At 45.9% G+C, this 16,470-nt stretch overlaps 1 protein-coding gene across 3 annotated transcripts in view; it reads right to left on the bottom strand.

Annotated features, from left to right (window-relative positions):
• Window positions 1-16,470, bottom strand: part of abcb5 (ATP-binding cassette, sub-family B (MDR/TAP), member 5) — a 167,842-nt gene that overhangs the window by 101,942 nt on the left and 49,430 nt on the right. For all 3 annotated transcript variants that reach the window (XM_038797448.1, XM_038797446.1, XM_038797447.1), the window contains exons 12-14: window positions 9,727-9,837; window positions 2,514-2,639; window positions 185-388 (exon numbers count right to left, since the gene is read on the bottom strand). In XM_038797448.1, coding sequence (XP_038653376.1) covers window positions 185-388; window positions 2,514-2,639; window positions 9,727-9,837 — 441 coding nt within the window. The remainder of the gene's footprint in view (window positions 1-184; window positions 389-2,513; window positions 2,640-9,726; window positions 9,838-16,470) is intronic.

Here is a 16,470-nt window from a genome sequence, read left to right on the forward strand (position 1 = left end):
ACCTGCCCAGGCCTGGTGGCATTGGTGGGAACGGTGTCCAAGTCACTTTTATAGCTCACAGATATGAATGTTGCATACCACAGGAAGTAAAACATAAAAACCTTTTTTAAAGAGACCTCTCACTCAAGGACAGAAACAAAGTAAGTTGGGTTTGTAGTTCTGTCAAATCTAAAGTGCCACTTACATCGGGAAGCATTGTTATGAAGTCATAAGCATTTGCTTCCCTCGCTGCTTGCTCAATCTCTCCATCAGTTACATCCTCTCGGCCGTAGCGTATGTTTTCAGCAACTGTTGTGGCAAAAAGTACTGGTTCCTGACTAACAACACCGATGTGCTGTCTCAGCCACTTCACGTTCAAAGTACGGATATCATGTCCATCTACAGTGATCTAAATGAGATGAAGACATTTATAAATTGACCATTTTCTATCCAGTTAATTCAGCATTTACCGATATAATTAGCTTACTTTATGCATTTCACTTATTTCAATATTTTACTTGCCACACATCAAAAATTAATGTTAATTGTTATTATTAATTTATTAGTCTTACATTCTTCCTGATTTTTAGTAGTTTATTGACTTTCTTTGTGTATGAATCTGTCAGTTTGAACCAAGAGAAGATGATTAGAATGAAGATGTAAAGATTATGAGTGAAGACTTGGACAAAGTGAAAATTTGAAAGTACCTGGGGTCAGTGGTTGCAGAAGGTGGGAGTATGCAAGTGAAATTAAGTAATAGATTAGCTCTGGTTGGAGTAATAGGAGGAAGTACAGTGCAGTGTCATTTGATAATGCCACAATGGTGTGATTTGTGCATGAGTGATAAATCTGCAATTTCATGGATTAGCCAAACTTAAAGACACGAAATGGCACTGCCTAAAGGTGGCTGTTGCAATTGGTTTAAAATGCAAGTCCACATTCTAAGGTAAAGGTGTAAAAAGGAAACAAATAAACCTTCAGACCCACCAAAACTCAGAACTGTCTGATGGAGGAGGCATTAAACTCTGAAGTACTGGATATTGAAGCAATGACCGCCACAGCCAAACCCACCCAATAGACCTTGTAAATACACAATGGGTAAAGTATATCAGGCTAAGCTGCAGACACTGCAGAGAGACTGCAAGTGACACAAGGTGTGTCACAAAATATTTCAGCAGAGGAAATAGGCTGAAAAGCCGCGCTCTCTTCCTCGCACTCTTTTGGAACAACTGCACTAACCAGTTGAGAAGACAACTTGAACTCAACATCTTGCAATGAACTGAGATCTCATAATAATTACATCTTATACTCATGTGTAATGCATTATGTTATCCTAATTATTAATTATAAGTGGACACAGATAATTTTTGAATAAATGTATTCTTTTGATTGGTACATGTGAATTACTTGAAGTAACTGGCAAAAGTAGAATTGACCTTTATTTTTGGTGCTCGAGGAGCTGGCAAGCCATCTAGCATAGCTTGCAATAAAAGTTTTATCTGAACTTAAACTCGAAGTATCATGCGGTCAGTTGGAAAGTGAAGTGCGCGATAGTTGAATAAATACCGGTGTAACCCCCACAACAGGTCCTGCCAAATTTGAATTCAGGCCCTGATTACATTTGTTGTCTGTTTCCTGGCCAGAGTCAGGCAGATTGAATGGCTGAACAATTGTTTGGTGGGAAGACCACAGCCAATGAGTGGAGAGAAAGGGGGAGGCATCAAATATGTGAGGCCATGGACCGATCAGAGGTTTAGACACATTTGGGTTTGTAAACACATCAAAGGGACTGGGTCGGGATGGGAACAGGGGGAATGGTGGGCGGTGACATTGTTAATAAATTAGTGGAACCAGAGACAGAAGTTTCAATTGGAAATTACATCTGAGACACACAGCCTCATATAATATTAAAATGACAAATCTGTCTCCTTCGAGTGGATGAAATATGCATGAAAAATGTTCTTTGAATACTATATGTATTTTCATTATGTGCTGAAATTGAATTCATCTGATATTTCTCTTTCCACTATTTTAATGAAGTGATTAGCAACTTATTCGTATGGATTTAACGCCATTTTAAAAATAATGCTTGAATTGTTTTAGCATTTATATGTTTGTATTGTTCCGGCTCATTGTCGCTGATTGATAGAAATTTAGGGATGGTCATAGTCATTCAAAGTCTTGGTCCAGGTCATATAAATATGATCAACAAATAGTTATTGAGATGACTTCCAGTGGTGGCGATGTTCTGAACAGTCGCACAAAAGGAGTTCTCCGCTGGAAACTTAAACTTGGGCCTTTTAATCTGAAAAGTGGTCACTAAACCCCCACCCACCCTAAACTAACCAGTACCCGAGGAAATGCCTTCAAACCAGCCAAAGGGGTGGAAAGATAGTAAGAGCAGCAGGAGTGAGGAGAGGAAATCCAGACCTCTGACACGTGAAGTGGAGCAGGACATTGCGGATGTAAGTTAGAACCAATATGTAAAATTATAAAACTCTCCTCAGAGCTCAGTAAACATAAGACAGCTTTACCTCTCCTGCTTCTGGATCGTAAAACCTCTGGAGCAGTTGAATCGTTGTACTTTTACCACAGCCACTGGCTCCAACCAGTGCAACGGTCTTTCCACTCAAAACCTTTATGCTCAAACCATTAAGGATCTGTTAAAATGAAACTGAGATTTACATGCGTGGAAAAAAGTATTGTCAAAAAAGATACAATTGAGAAATTATGGTCACATAGTGCTTGCAAACATATACAACAAACGCTGTTTATTCCTTGTTTTTTTTGTCTATGTCAACATTTTAATCTGGATTTCAGAAGAAATGCTGAACAACAAAATATAATAGGTTTTCAATATTTATAAATATTGCAAAAAGGTTTATGAGCTATCCTGTAATTCAGCCATTCTGATACAAATTACCTTATTATTTCTTCTCTTCAAGAACATTCCAAATAACTATACACCTAATCGGTATATTCTGAAAAATCATTCAGCTCAGACAGATGATTTCAATAAAAATAAGGCAAAAAACTGGAACACAAACATATCTACATGAAAATTCATTATCAAATGGGAATACAGAAGAGATGTGTCAAAGAAAATAAACACAACTAATTAATAGCCAATCAACAGTCCAGAGTTGATAACGTAAAGTTACTTTTGCTCAAGGGGAGAAATGAACAATTTACCAATTCAGATTAAGTTAAACAATGTTTTTTTTTCTTTCAATGGGAATGACTGCTTCAAATTTAACAACTTTGAATTAAGAGTATCAAGCATTAAAACTGAATTTGCTGAGTATGTGGTTGGGAATGGGATTATAGATTATAATGAAAGGTGTTGAAGAATATTATATAATAATCAATGGAATACAATGATTCTCATCTTCCTGAGACATGAACATGGCATTTATGGCCTGCAGCTTGTTATTTTTGAAAGTAGTTCTGAAAGGTCAAGTTGTTTTCTTGAAGCCTTAGTGAAGCATATAAACTACTCGTTTTATGGAGCTATAGACCTGGGCATTAATAAGGTCAGGTTGAAAAGCGGGGAAGGTAAGTTTTAAAGGGGAAACTTACAAGTTGAAATATTTATCAGTTAGAGAGATGTACGAATCTTCAAATGCGGGCAAGTATTGGATCCCACGTTCTTGACAGGGATGACTGATCAGGAAGGATGGGTCTGATTCCTGATTTTAGGGAATGGTCCATTCTCATAGGTGCTCAATTCCTGAATCTAGAGCACCTTTAGATAGATAGAATAGTACAGCACAGAACAGGCCCTTCGGCCCTCAATGTTGTGCCGAGCAATGATCACCCTACTTAAACCCACGTAACCGTATACCCGTAACCCAACAATCCCCCCATTAACCTTACACTACGGGCAATTTAGCATGGCCAATCCACCTAACCCGCACATCTTTGGACTGTGGGAGGAAACCGGAGCACCCGGAGGAAACCCACGCACACACGGGGAGGACGTGCAGACTCCACACAGACAGTGACCCAGCCGGGAATCGAACCTGGGACCCTGGAGCTGTGAAGCATTGATGCTAACCACCATGCTACCGTGAGGCCCCAATTTCTATGGGATGGTCTGATGTTTGAGAAACTGATGGGGCCAGGGAAGCATCTGCTGCTCCTGGCCCACAAGCAACACAGTAAAACGACTTCCCTCCTCCACAAAGCTGTCCCTACCTCCCTTCAGTTAATAGGATTGAGAGGCTTTGCAACCCGTAATTAAACCTGTAAAAAGGGTGAACTATACATGTCTCATTAAAATATTTATGGTTGCAGTAAGCATCCTGGGAACAAATCAGGCATCCACCAGGTCGCCCCTCTATTAAATTAGTAAAGGCGTGTTGGGGTTGATCTTGAGAGTTTTAATCAATTTTGGGTGTTGAATCCAGCACTTAGACTCTGGGACTCTCATTAGTCACTTCCACCATGGAATTCTTTAAGACTGGTCTCATAGATGGGACATTCTTGTGGTATTGAATTCCGTTTCTCTTTCTACATTTTCTGATAGATTGTGTAAACATTGCAAATGGACAATGTGATATGGGTCCCACATATAGTTCTTGTATGGAAAGTATGACTGGAGCTCAGTCTTGTGGAGCACTGCCTGTAGTATGTGGGAATTCCTAGATGCTCCTTGCAGCCTGGATGACCATATTTTCAGGAAGTGCCATCGATTTGACCAGCTTGATAGCCGGGTTGCGGAGCTTAACAATAGGCTGGAGACTTGGAAGTACAGCCACGATGTTCAGAGGTTCGTTGATAGCAGAAACAATGTAACGTCCAGAAAACAGAATCCTGTTTAAGGGGCAAATAGTGGGGTGTCTTTTGGCACTTACATTGCCGAAAACGACCCAGCTTTCGAAGAGGACTCCATTTTGTTTCAGTCTCGGCCGGGACTACCCCACTGAGGCCACACTTACCTCACTTCCTGATGAGCTCAGCTTGTCAGTGCAGGAGGAAATCGGGGCACCATTTTTAAATGTCTCCCTGATCTTTTGAATCCCCCTTCCAATTCCCAAGATGACCTGTGGACCCCTCCCCCCTCACTATGCCTCAACTTAACTCTTGGGGGGGATGGTCTGTGATCCCCCCTCACCCTAACTCTTAAAGGCAGGGCATCGCTGGACTTGATCCTTGGAACGGGCAACCTGGCACCCAGGCATCTTGGAACTGCCAGCCTGGCACACTGGTAGTGCCCCTGCCAGCCTGACAGTGCTATCTGGTTGTCCTGGAAGTGCCACCCTGGCACTGCAGGGGTATCCAGATGGGACTTCCAGGGTGTCGGGCTGGCAGTGCCTAGGTGCCAAAGGAAGTGCCAGGGTACCATCCTGCCCAGAACCCGTCCACCCGAGGCCCTCCGAGAGTTTGGGAGAAACCCCTAGGTCACGCCTGGCCCACGTTTGTGTAGACGAGTGCTAAACGGTGCCATGGCGAGGTCTCCCAGGCATGGGTGCTAACATATTTAAATGAGCTTATTAAATATGTAAATCAGCATCTCGCCCAGTGAGGGCAAGATCCAGATTGCGAAGTCTTGCAAGATCACATTAGGAGGGCAGGTAGGTATTCAGGAAAGCCCCAGAGTCCATCTTACTCAAGAACCATTTTTCTGTGTTGGAAAATGGTGAGAATGATGGGATGGTTTTTATGCAGCCAGCGCCAAGTTCACGATACTGTGGGTAGTTCAGCTGCATAAACTGGGAGGAGTAAGGGAGGATGCACAATAGTAGAAGGTGACTCAATAGTGTGGGGTGCAGACAGGCACTTCTGCAGCCGCAGACATGACTCTAGGATTGTGTGCTGACTCCCTGTCTACAGGGTCAGAAATGTAATTGAATGGCTACAGGGCATTCTGAAGGGGGTGAGCGAATAGACAGAGATTGTGGTTCACATTGTTACCAATGACATCGGCAGAATGAGGGATGACCACTTCAAATAGAATTAAATGGTTTCCAATCACCTCCCTTCATGCTTGAGGGATTTTGGTGTGATCAGCTGGAAATTGACAACACTTTACTCTGTTTGAAGTGGTCTAAGATGTTTATACACCTCACGATTAGAGCACTTCAGTTTTACGCAACCGTGAAGAAAGATGAATGGAGCAATGCTGACTGCTGTGTGTGTGTGTGTGGGAAGCTGTCAATCAGACTAGAAAAATCATTTTTAAAGAGAAATGAATGGATGACTTACAAATCAAAGATCTGAGGGGGTTTAAACCCAGCTGACTGATTTTCTCTTTCCAGGAGTTGGCTGTTTCCTGTGTCTGAGCCAGCAGGTCTATTGCCCAGGTGAGTGTTAAAGCAGTAATTCTTTACATTACCTCTGTCTGGACTGCACTTTAGCATCGAGGTAGGGGTCTCTTTTCAGGGGGTTTGTGGGGGTTGGGGGGTCTCTTTATTCAAGGGGTCTCTATATTTAGAGGGTATCTTGGGGTGACCACTTTATTCGGAGGGGCCCCCTTTATTTTAAGGGGTCTTTATTCAGGGGGGTCCCTTTATTCAGGAGGTCTGTGAGTTTTTTAATTTAGGGGTCTCTGTGGGGAGCCTTTGGGGAGTCTGTGGGGGGTGGGAAGGTCTTGCATTGTGGGGTGGGAAAGGTGGCCCTCAGATGGATTTTGGGGGAAACTCCCTTAAACAGTTAACCCCTTTTTTTCACTGAGGTCCGCCCAGTCAGGTCCACACTTGTCAATAGCAGTAGTGATTCTCGCCCACTTGATACCCGGCCCAGAGGACGAGATACTCATTCAGGCCAGGAGAATATGGTGCCTGGCCCGCTAAGTGGATGCAAATGGGTCTTCATGAAAGAGTCAGTTGCATCCTTTGCTGGTTCGCGGGGGCAAACCTTAATCTTGTGCCAGCGGAGGGGTTGGAGCATTAAAAATGGATCAGGAGCCGATCCCATTTTCTTCATAAAGTGGGACTTCCACTTGGAGAGGCAAGGTTTATCAAGGATAATCAGCATGGCTTTGTCAGAGGGAGATCAAGTCTAACATTGTGCCTAGGTGTGTAAATGAGGGCAGTGCAATTGTCTACATGGACTTCACAGAACATAGAACGTAGAACATACAGTGCAGAAGGAGGCCATTCGGCCCATCAAGTCTGCACCAACCCACTGAAACCCTCATTTCTACCCTATCCCGGTAACCCATTAACCCCTCCTAACCTTTTATTTTTGGTCACTAAGGGAAATTTATCACGGCCAATCCACCTAACCTGATCGTCTTTGGACCGTGGGAGGAAACCGGAGCACCCGGAGGAAACCCACGTAAACATGGGGAGAACGTGCAGACTCCACACAAACAGTGACCCAGCAGGGAATCGAATCTGTGACCCTGGCGCTGTGCTATCCACTTGTGCTACCGTGCTGCCCACTGAGGCTATTGACAAGGTCCCATACAGGGGACTGATGAAGAAGGCAAGAGCCCATGGGATCCAGGGAAATTTGGCAAATTGGATCCAAAATTGCTTCATGACAGGAGGCAGAGGGTGATGGTTGAAAGTTGTTTTTCTGACTGGAAGCCTGTGTACCGCAGGGATCAGTGCTGGGTCCCTTATTATTTGTATTGTGCATTAATGATCTAGACCTTCATGTGGGAGATATGATCAGAAAGTTTGCAGATGACACAGAAATTGGTGACATGGTAAATAGCGAGGAGGAAACCCTTAGGTTACAGGGCGATATAGACAGGCTAGTCAAATGGGCAGAACAGTGGCAAATAGAATTAAACCCTGGAAGCAGTGGGGTGATGCATGATGGGAAAAATAACTAGGCATGGGAATACACAATGACTGGTAGGGTGCTTGGAAGTACAGAGGACCCGAGTGATCCTGCTGTGCATGTCTATCGGTCCGTGAAGGTAACTGAATAGGTAGATAAGGTGGTTAAGAAGGTACATGGGATACTTGCCTTTATTTGCTAAGGCATTCAACGTAAGAGCAGAGAGCTTATGATGGAGCTGCATAAAACGTTCATTAGGCCACAGCTAGAGCGTTGCTGCAATTCTGGTCATCACACCATAAGAAGGGTGTGATTGCACTAGAAAGGCCCTGGATGAGATTTACCAAAATATCTTGAGCTTGAGCGTTTCAGCAATGATGAGAGACTGGTTTAGGCTGGAGTTGTTCTCCTGAGAGCAGAGATGGCTGAGGGGGTACTTAACTGAGGTGTACAAAATGATGAAGGACATAGAGAGACAGAGAGGAAGAAACTGTTTCTCTTAGCAGAGAGGTCAATAACCATGGGGCATAGATTTAAGGTAAAGGGCAGGAGATTTAGATGGGATTTGAGGAAAAACTTTTTCACCCGGAGGGTAGTGGGAATCTGGAACTCACTGCCTAAAAAGGTGGTAGAGGCGGAATCCCTTACGACATTTAAGAAACATTTACATGAGCACATGAAACACCATTGCATGCAAGACTACGGACCAAGTGCTGGAAAATTGGATTAGAATCGATAGGTGCTTGGTGGCCGGCAGACACGATGGTCCAAAGGGTCTCTTTCTGTACTGTAAAACCCATGGGCGAGGATCTCTGTTTGGGAGACTATGTTATCCTGCCAGAGGAGAATTACTACCGATTTATGTTCCCCTGGGTGTGCAAATCGAGAAACAATTCAATATCCTTTGCCATGCACATTTATCCATGGAGATGAATACTAGAGATTCCCGAGGGAATCAGCTATCGGGCCTACATTTACAGCAGACGGCCCGATAGCCAAGTCCCGCAACTGGCCACCTCCACTGCACCAGCCGTCAGTCCCCCACCTCCCCTGCACCACAAAGCAGCTCCCACCCCCGGATTCCCAGGATGACTCCCGATATTTGTAAACATTGGGGTTTCAGCACTTAACAGTCACTCATTCATGAAGGGAAATGAATGAATCAACGCTCCAGCTATTTTATGGACGCTGTCAATTACAGTCCACTACTGGAAATTAATGAATGGATGAAAGCTAATGGTAGAGGAGGGGTGGGTAGGTTATGCATTGTGGGGGATGGGGAGGGGTGCGCAGGGTGTCCCTCAGACGGACTTTGAGAGCAACTCTCTTAAGGAGTAGCTCCCTTGGCTTACTGTGAGGCCCACCACAGCAGGCCCACAGTTGGTCAGACCTGTAGTAATCCCCACCCACATGATTCCCAGCCCAGGGGAATCACATAGGGTGGGAGATAGGGTGCCAGGCCTGCTAAATGGAAGCCAATTGATCATTAAGACCCATTTGCACTCATTTACATCCTCTTGATGGCGCGTGGGTGCAAACCTCGATCCCGCCGCCAGCTGGGGGGTGAGGTTGAAGCATCGCGTTCAGATCGGCGCCCGCCAATGTCCAGTGCCATTCCCGATTTTGATTCTTCGTCGCATCAGGGACCCTGCTGTCGGGGGCGGGTGCCTGAGATTCCAGGCCGATCACACTGTGATTTCTAGTGGGGGAACATCATCCACCAGACTTCCTTCCTCAAACGGCACAAGGACAGAGAGTGGAAAAAACATATCCTTTCCTGCATCACAGCAGCGAGGTTCCACTCCAAATCTCACCCCCACTTAAGAAGGTTGCTAAAAACTGAAGGAATTTAAGGGCTTGGAACTTTGCAAATCTGCTGTGAAGAAACTAATTCTATTTCGCACAGTCCAGTAATGCTTCGGCACAGATTTCCTGATAAAACAAATTAATATTTTTTTCCATTGGTTTTATAAGTATGTTCAAGAAAATTATGCAGATGAATTAAAAACATACTTTTACATCTGGTCTGGTTGGGTAGGTGAAGTGAATATTCTTGAATTCAATGTTTCCTTTGATGCTCTCTGGCATGTGACCTTCTTTGGAACTGCTGTCGATCGGACGATGCTGGAAATAAAGATATAAATGAGATAGATTTGCATTGCAATGTTGTGCCAAAACATCCAAATCACTTCCACAGCAGATACACAAGTAACTAACTGCACACAATGAGCGTGATTTAACCGTTGCGTTGTGTCCAGATCTGAGCGCGCCGGGTGAATAGCGGAAAAATTGAGATTTGTGCCGGGCGTGAACCAGTTTGCAATTCATCCGACCTGCTCCCGATGGCAAGTTCCGGATCTTGCCCAAAGATGGCGAGAATATCATTAACCCTTATTTGCATTCAGTTCAATCTCTTTAGCGAGATTGAAGTCAAATGCAGCAGCCTCCCAGGAATTAACCATCGCCCCAGGGAGAAATTACACGGGCATTGTTTAGTATTACATTCCAAAACATGATGCCGGCATGATGGCTTCTGAGGGGAAGTGAAGGGGTGAGTAGTCTTTTCCATTTTTCAGCATGCAACTCAAGGACACCGGAGCTGCTACCCCAGTGCACAGGGAGGGTCGGAACCCCTCATGGGGGTTGGGCTTGGTCAGGGGACTGAAGGGATCCAGGTTGGTGGTTGTTCCTGCGCCGGGGAAGGGGTGAGGGGCCTTACATCTGAGGTCCCTGTGCATCACTGTAGATACACAAAGGGTTAATGTAAGTATACGTAGACTAGCTAGACACTAGAGGGAGCACCAGAGACATGACACACAGACACTCAACCAATAGGTCAGTAAGATAGGACACGACCAATGGGCATTCACGATACACACAGAGGTGACACTACCACAGGAGGCATTACAGCAACCCACATATAAAGGACACAGCACACATGATCTTCCTGTTTCCAGTGGAGACACTCAGTGAGTACAGACACAGGGTTGATTCAACATCACACACACCACGTGGACTGTAGCAGACTGGTTCGTCAGTCTGAGTAGCTATAGAAGGATTAACAGTAGAGGCGAATCCGAGTAGAATTGTAAATAGTTTAATAAACGTGTTGAAGTTATTTCCACGTCTGAACCTTCCTTTGTCAGAGTGAACATCAAGAAAGCAGCTTATGCTACGTCAAGAGCAGAACAAGACAGTCCCCACTGCGGCTGACCTCGCGTGGCTTCAAGCCACCTTTAAATATTGTTGAGGCCCATAACTTGGTCGACCACAGATGCAGCCTGTCCGTCCTACTGAACAATTCCGAGACAAAACCCTGCTGCATTTTAGCTCATGAAAGTCAGTTTTACTCATTTGACCGTGAGCAACCTCTAGCTTCACAGTTGAAGGCTATTTAAAATGAGGACATCACACTCCTCAACTCTCAAGTGGCTTCCCGTGGGCATACGTGCCACGTCTCAGAGGATGATTAGTGCACTGCAAACTTTTAAACCTGAACACGGTGCCTAAATTCTAGGAGTGTCAGCACCATAGAGGCAACTGCCAACAATTAAACACTAAAGAGCTGGGCTTCGGCATTGGGGATCCTCTTGCGACCAAAAGGTCAGTGTGTGAGTCAGGAGAGGGCACCTGAGCACAGTCTTCCTCATGTTCCCAGCAGGGGTCTGGAGTCTAGGAGCTCCAGATGTGGCCAGGAATTAATGTGCGGAGTCTGGTTTGCCAGCTCACTGGATGGCACTCAGAGAAGGCGGGACACATAAGGGTGGGGAAGCTCTAACTGATTGCTGGTCGATCTACTTCTCCAAATCCCTGCAGATATAAAATAGTTGCTGGTGTCATCCCACAGCAGCTGACCTCGCATTGCTGGTGGCAGCTAAGGCAGCCAGACACCGGAGAAGGCAGCAGCGATGACGCAGGTTGGAGGCGGCACCCCATTTGCAGGGGCCGCCACACACCCTGAAGAAGTGGCCACTATCAGGCTGAGGAGGGACCAGCAACAGCCCAAGGTGTACAGGCATCGTCGGTTACTTAATGAGCTGATGTACGGAATGTGCCGCAGACGACTGTCTCAGGAGAGAGTCAGTGTGACACCTGTGTCACGTCCTCGGAGGTATGGCACCAGTGGAGAAGGATGGCACCCTCTCCCTGTGGCTGTGAAGGTCACCACAGCCATCAACTTTTATGCCACCTGGGGGCAGTACGGTGGCGCAATGGTTAGCTCGACTGCCACATTCCGACAAAGTTCCAGGTTCGATCCCGGCTCTGGGTCACTGTCTGTGTGGAGTTTGCACATTCTCCCCATGTTTGTGTGAGTTTCGCCCCCAAAGATGTGCAAGTAGGTGGATTGGCCAAGCTAAATTGCCCCGTATTTGGAAAACAATGAATTGGATACTCTAAATTTTTTTTAAAACCTTTTATGTCACCTGTACATTCCAAGGCTCGAGCGGAAAGCTGAGTGGCATTTCTCAATTTACAACCACGGGTGCATCCGAGAGGTTACGCATGCTCTGTAAGGCCGGGCACCCAACTATATCATGTTCCGGTTGGACCAGCCCCACCAAAATGCCCGGTCTGCAGGATTTGCTGCCATCGCCGGGATGTCCCAGCTCCAGGGGGCAATCGATGGCATGCATGTCGCCCTGCGCGCACCTGGGCATCAGGAAGTTCCCTTCATTAACAGGTAGCGGTTCCACTCCCTGATTGTTTAGATCAAGTGCGACCACTACCTCTGTATCATCCACATGTGTGCCCACTACCGAAGGACCGTGCATGACAGCGACATCCTGGGGCACTCGGCGATCCATGGTGTCTTTGAGGACCACCTAAGGATAGTGGGTTGGCTCTTGGGGGGACAAGGGATACCCACAGAGGTCATGGCCGATGACACCGATGCAGAGGCCTCAGGTGTCTGGGGAGACCGGTGTAAAGGGATTCATGTTGCCACCCATGGTATCATTGAGCGGTACATTGGACTGCTGAAAATGTGATTCCAGTGCTTGGACTGCTGGCTCGTGCTCTCAGTAAACCCCTGATGCACTATCAATTACGACGAGACGAGAGTAGAGAGTAATTGAGGCTTTATTAAGCAGAGATGTGTAGCCTCCTGCTGCTGCTGCCGAAATGGTTACAGCTCGGTGAGCACACACATTTATACTCCGCCTACTGGGCGGAGTCAGAAGGCAGGGGTCTACCCCCGTACCTGTAGTACAAGAGCCTTACCGTATTACATCTCATGTGTGTGATATATACAAACAATGGTGACTACCACAACCCCCTAGATGACATCTGTGGTGGTCTTCTGTGCTTTCCACAATTGGCAGAGCAGCCGTGCGACATGCTGGAGAAGGAGACGGAGGACATGCGGCCTCGTCTGAGCAGTAGGAGGAGCCGGACCAGGAGAGGCTGGAGGATGACTAGCAGCTACAAGGATCTGACATGCCCTAATAATCTCCAGATTCTCAGAAGGACGAGGCTGTGTCCATCAGCTCGACAACCCCACCATTTCTTTCAATTACCCACATTTCACTTCTTCCCAATTCCCCCACGTGCCCCAATTTAGTCCCAACCTCACCACCAACTCCCCGATCACACTACAAGGGTCTGTGTAACATCACTTCAGGGTGATGGGCCTGTGTTGGCGGGTCACTATACAAGGATGGAGAGTGATGATAACTTGCTATGAGGAAAGCTCTGGTGCTCCTCAGTTTCTGCTAAGGTCTGACTCCTGTCTTTCTGCTGACAATTGCTCACGACCATCCTCTGACCGGGATCTGCACCGAGGGTTTTTGATCTTGGACTAGTGTGCCTGGCGTGCGGAGCAGCGGGAAACAGGGGGTGGGTATGCAGGCAGGTCCACTGTGAAGATTAACAGAAGCTTCAATACATCAGGTGTTACATGTTCTAATAGTGAAAATTCTACATTCCCATTCCCCCATCAACAGATTGTGAACTCCCCAGTGCCCACTCAGTGTTCCTCATTTCATAATTTTTTCGTGGTCTACTGCTACGTCTAGGTGTACCCCAATATACACATCAGAGGTGGAGACAGCCTACTGCTTTCCATACCATGTGGCCTTTGATGCCCATGGCAGATGTCCTCTGGGGGCAGGAGCCGGAGGGCCCTAGGCGACACAATGCAACCATGTTGTGCCCGCTGACCTTGAGATGTGCCGGTGTCAGTAGGGGTGGATTTGGAAGAGCAGGAAGGTTGTTGCCGTCTCCATAGTGGCAGGTCCCGGGTTGACCTGCAGCACTTCCTCCTGAAAGACAGTGTTTGTCGGGCTTTGGGCGACCCCATGGGGTGGACGGGCAGTTGGAATGAGCTACAAAGTCTCATCTGGTTCTGCCAGTCCTGGTGACTCCTCATTGTCTGCGCCATGGTGTCTCAGCCTCAGCGATGCATCGGCGATCTCCATCTGCGTCCTGGACATGTCCCTCAGCGACTATGGTATTATGTCAAGGCCCTCAGCCATGTTCGTCATAGACTGAGCCATGCCTTGCACACCACCATTCAAGATGCAGATGTTGTTCTCCAGGCTTTCCACTGTGGTCACCATCCTAGCAGTGGTTACTACAGGAGAATAAATTAATTGATTTATTAATTGCATACGGCCAATGATTTACATCAAAAACTTTCAAGAGCCCATGGCAGAGGCAATGGCAACTGAGATCAAACCTACGTGCTCCTCACACCACATGCTGCCTTTTCCCTTCAAGGTCGACTCTGTCTGGAGTGAGACCGCCGGCAGATTTGATCAGGTTTCCAGTCCATACGCTTTATATACCTTGGTGCCAAGCATTATCGGCACCATCTTCTGTGCCTGAAGCCTTTGGGACTCCTAAAATTGGCTATGTAGTCACTGAATGTCGCTGACATCCTCTGCTGAATGTCATGGCTGTGTCCTGTAATCTACTTCAGCTCTTGGAGAAGCTTATCTAGAGGCTTGACATTTGACCGGGACCCAACTGAGTTCAGGGATCCAGCAGACCTCTGACTGCTGTCTCACTTAGATATTCCTGCCTCCACCTTAAATACATTGCCAACTATATGGTGCTCACTAGATTGTGTCCTAGAAGCCTGTCCACTAATGAATCAGATGGAGAGCGAGCCCGTACTGGCGAGAATCTCATGGGGGCTCATTTTTGGCACTAAGTGTCATTGAACATAGGCCGCAATCGTGCCAACGTGGCCATCGAGAAATACCTCATCAAAAGCGTCTAAACATTTTTCCCTTGTATTGTGCCAATAACCTTTAGTTTGTACTTTATTTTTGTAATAGTTCCAGGAGGCGTAAGCTGAAAGGCAAAGCTTTTATTCTCCAACACAAATGAAACCGCAGCTATGGCAGACTATTATGGCAGACTATTATTATGGACCAGGGTTTAGAAAACAGTATATCATGGAGTTCACCCGACCTACAACTTTAAATAGATTTTGGTTATGGGAAGCACAAGGGCCCACTTTCCAGGTGTGATGCAACAGAGAACTAAAAGTATTTTTCAACAAAACCAATGGTTATTCTATGAATCCAGTTAACATTTTATAAACACACAGTAAACAATTTATCAACTACCAACCCTGACAACCCCCCAAAAGACACAGTACTCTATAGGTAACACTGAGTAACTTTCCAAACAACATCCGTAAGTCAAAAAAACGTTTTTTAACAAAGACAGTAGGTTTGCATTCCTTACAGAAACAGGTATTACTTTGAAATCGTCAAATGAGCTGGAGACATTCTTTAGATTCCAGAGAGAGAGATCATAACATCTTCTTGCTGTGAATATAGAACATAGAACATAACAGCGCAGTACAGGCCCTTCGGCCCTCGATGTTGCACCGACCGTGAAACCCCCTAAAGTCCATCTACACTATTTCCTTATCGTCCATATGTCTATCCAAATTAATGCAGCTCTCCAACACTAAAAACTAAAGTAAACACACTGCAGCTGCCAGCTCAAACCAAAAGGAAAAGCCAGACAGACCAGCTTTACCCACACACTGGCATCAATGCAGCTATTTTATAAACACCCATTTCTTAAAAGTACATCCACCTGACACAGGCAAAACATATGCCCCAACCTGGGACTCTCAGGAACTGCCAGTCCTGGTCTGAGGGTTGATATTTAAAGCCCCACTGGTGAGCTCCTATCGGGTGGGCCTCTGTCTGTTCAATATGGGAACTCATATTCTACAAAGCTCACGGGGAGATCAATCAGTGCTCCCCATGATCTTTGTGAGGGTTATAACACTTTCCAATGTTTTATATTTATTTCACCTCCAACTTGAAGTTGTTGATGTGCACAGTTCCAAAAATGACATCAGCCATTGGGTACATCAACCATCTGACCAATTTGCTTTCATGTTCCTGGATGATGAATGCTTATTGGAAATTCAACCAATGGGGCATTATTGTTCCATCTTGTTTTCATACAATGCCCAACCATGAACACTTTCCAGCAGGAACAGTTAAACAGGAAAAAACCTGGCTCATTTTTGTAATCCAATATCCTGGGTGCTGAAGCCCTTTTGGTACCCTGGTTAAATTTACCAATTAACTATTCACCTTCTGGGCTTTGGCTTAATTTTTTTTTTAAATCGCTTATTGTCACGAGTAGGCTTCAATGAAGTTACTGTGAAAAGCCCCTAGTCGCCACATTCCGGCGCCTGTCCGGGGAGGCTGGTACGGGAATCGAACCATGCCGCTGGCCTGCTTGGTCTGCTTTAAAAGCCAGTGATTTAGCTGAGTGAGCTAA

This window comes from Scyliorhinus canicula, chromosome 5 (assembly GCF_902713615.1).
Source record: "Scyliorhinus canicula chromosome 5, sScyCan1.1, whole genome shotgun sequence".
NCBI classification, from domain to species: domain Eukaryota; kingdom Metazoa; phylum Chordata; class Chondrichthyes; order Carcharhiniformes; family Scyliorhinidae; genus Scyliorhinus; species Scyliorhinus canicula.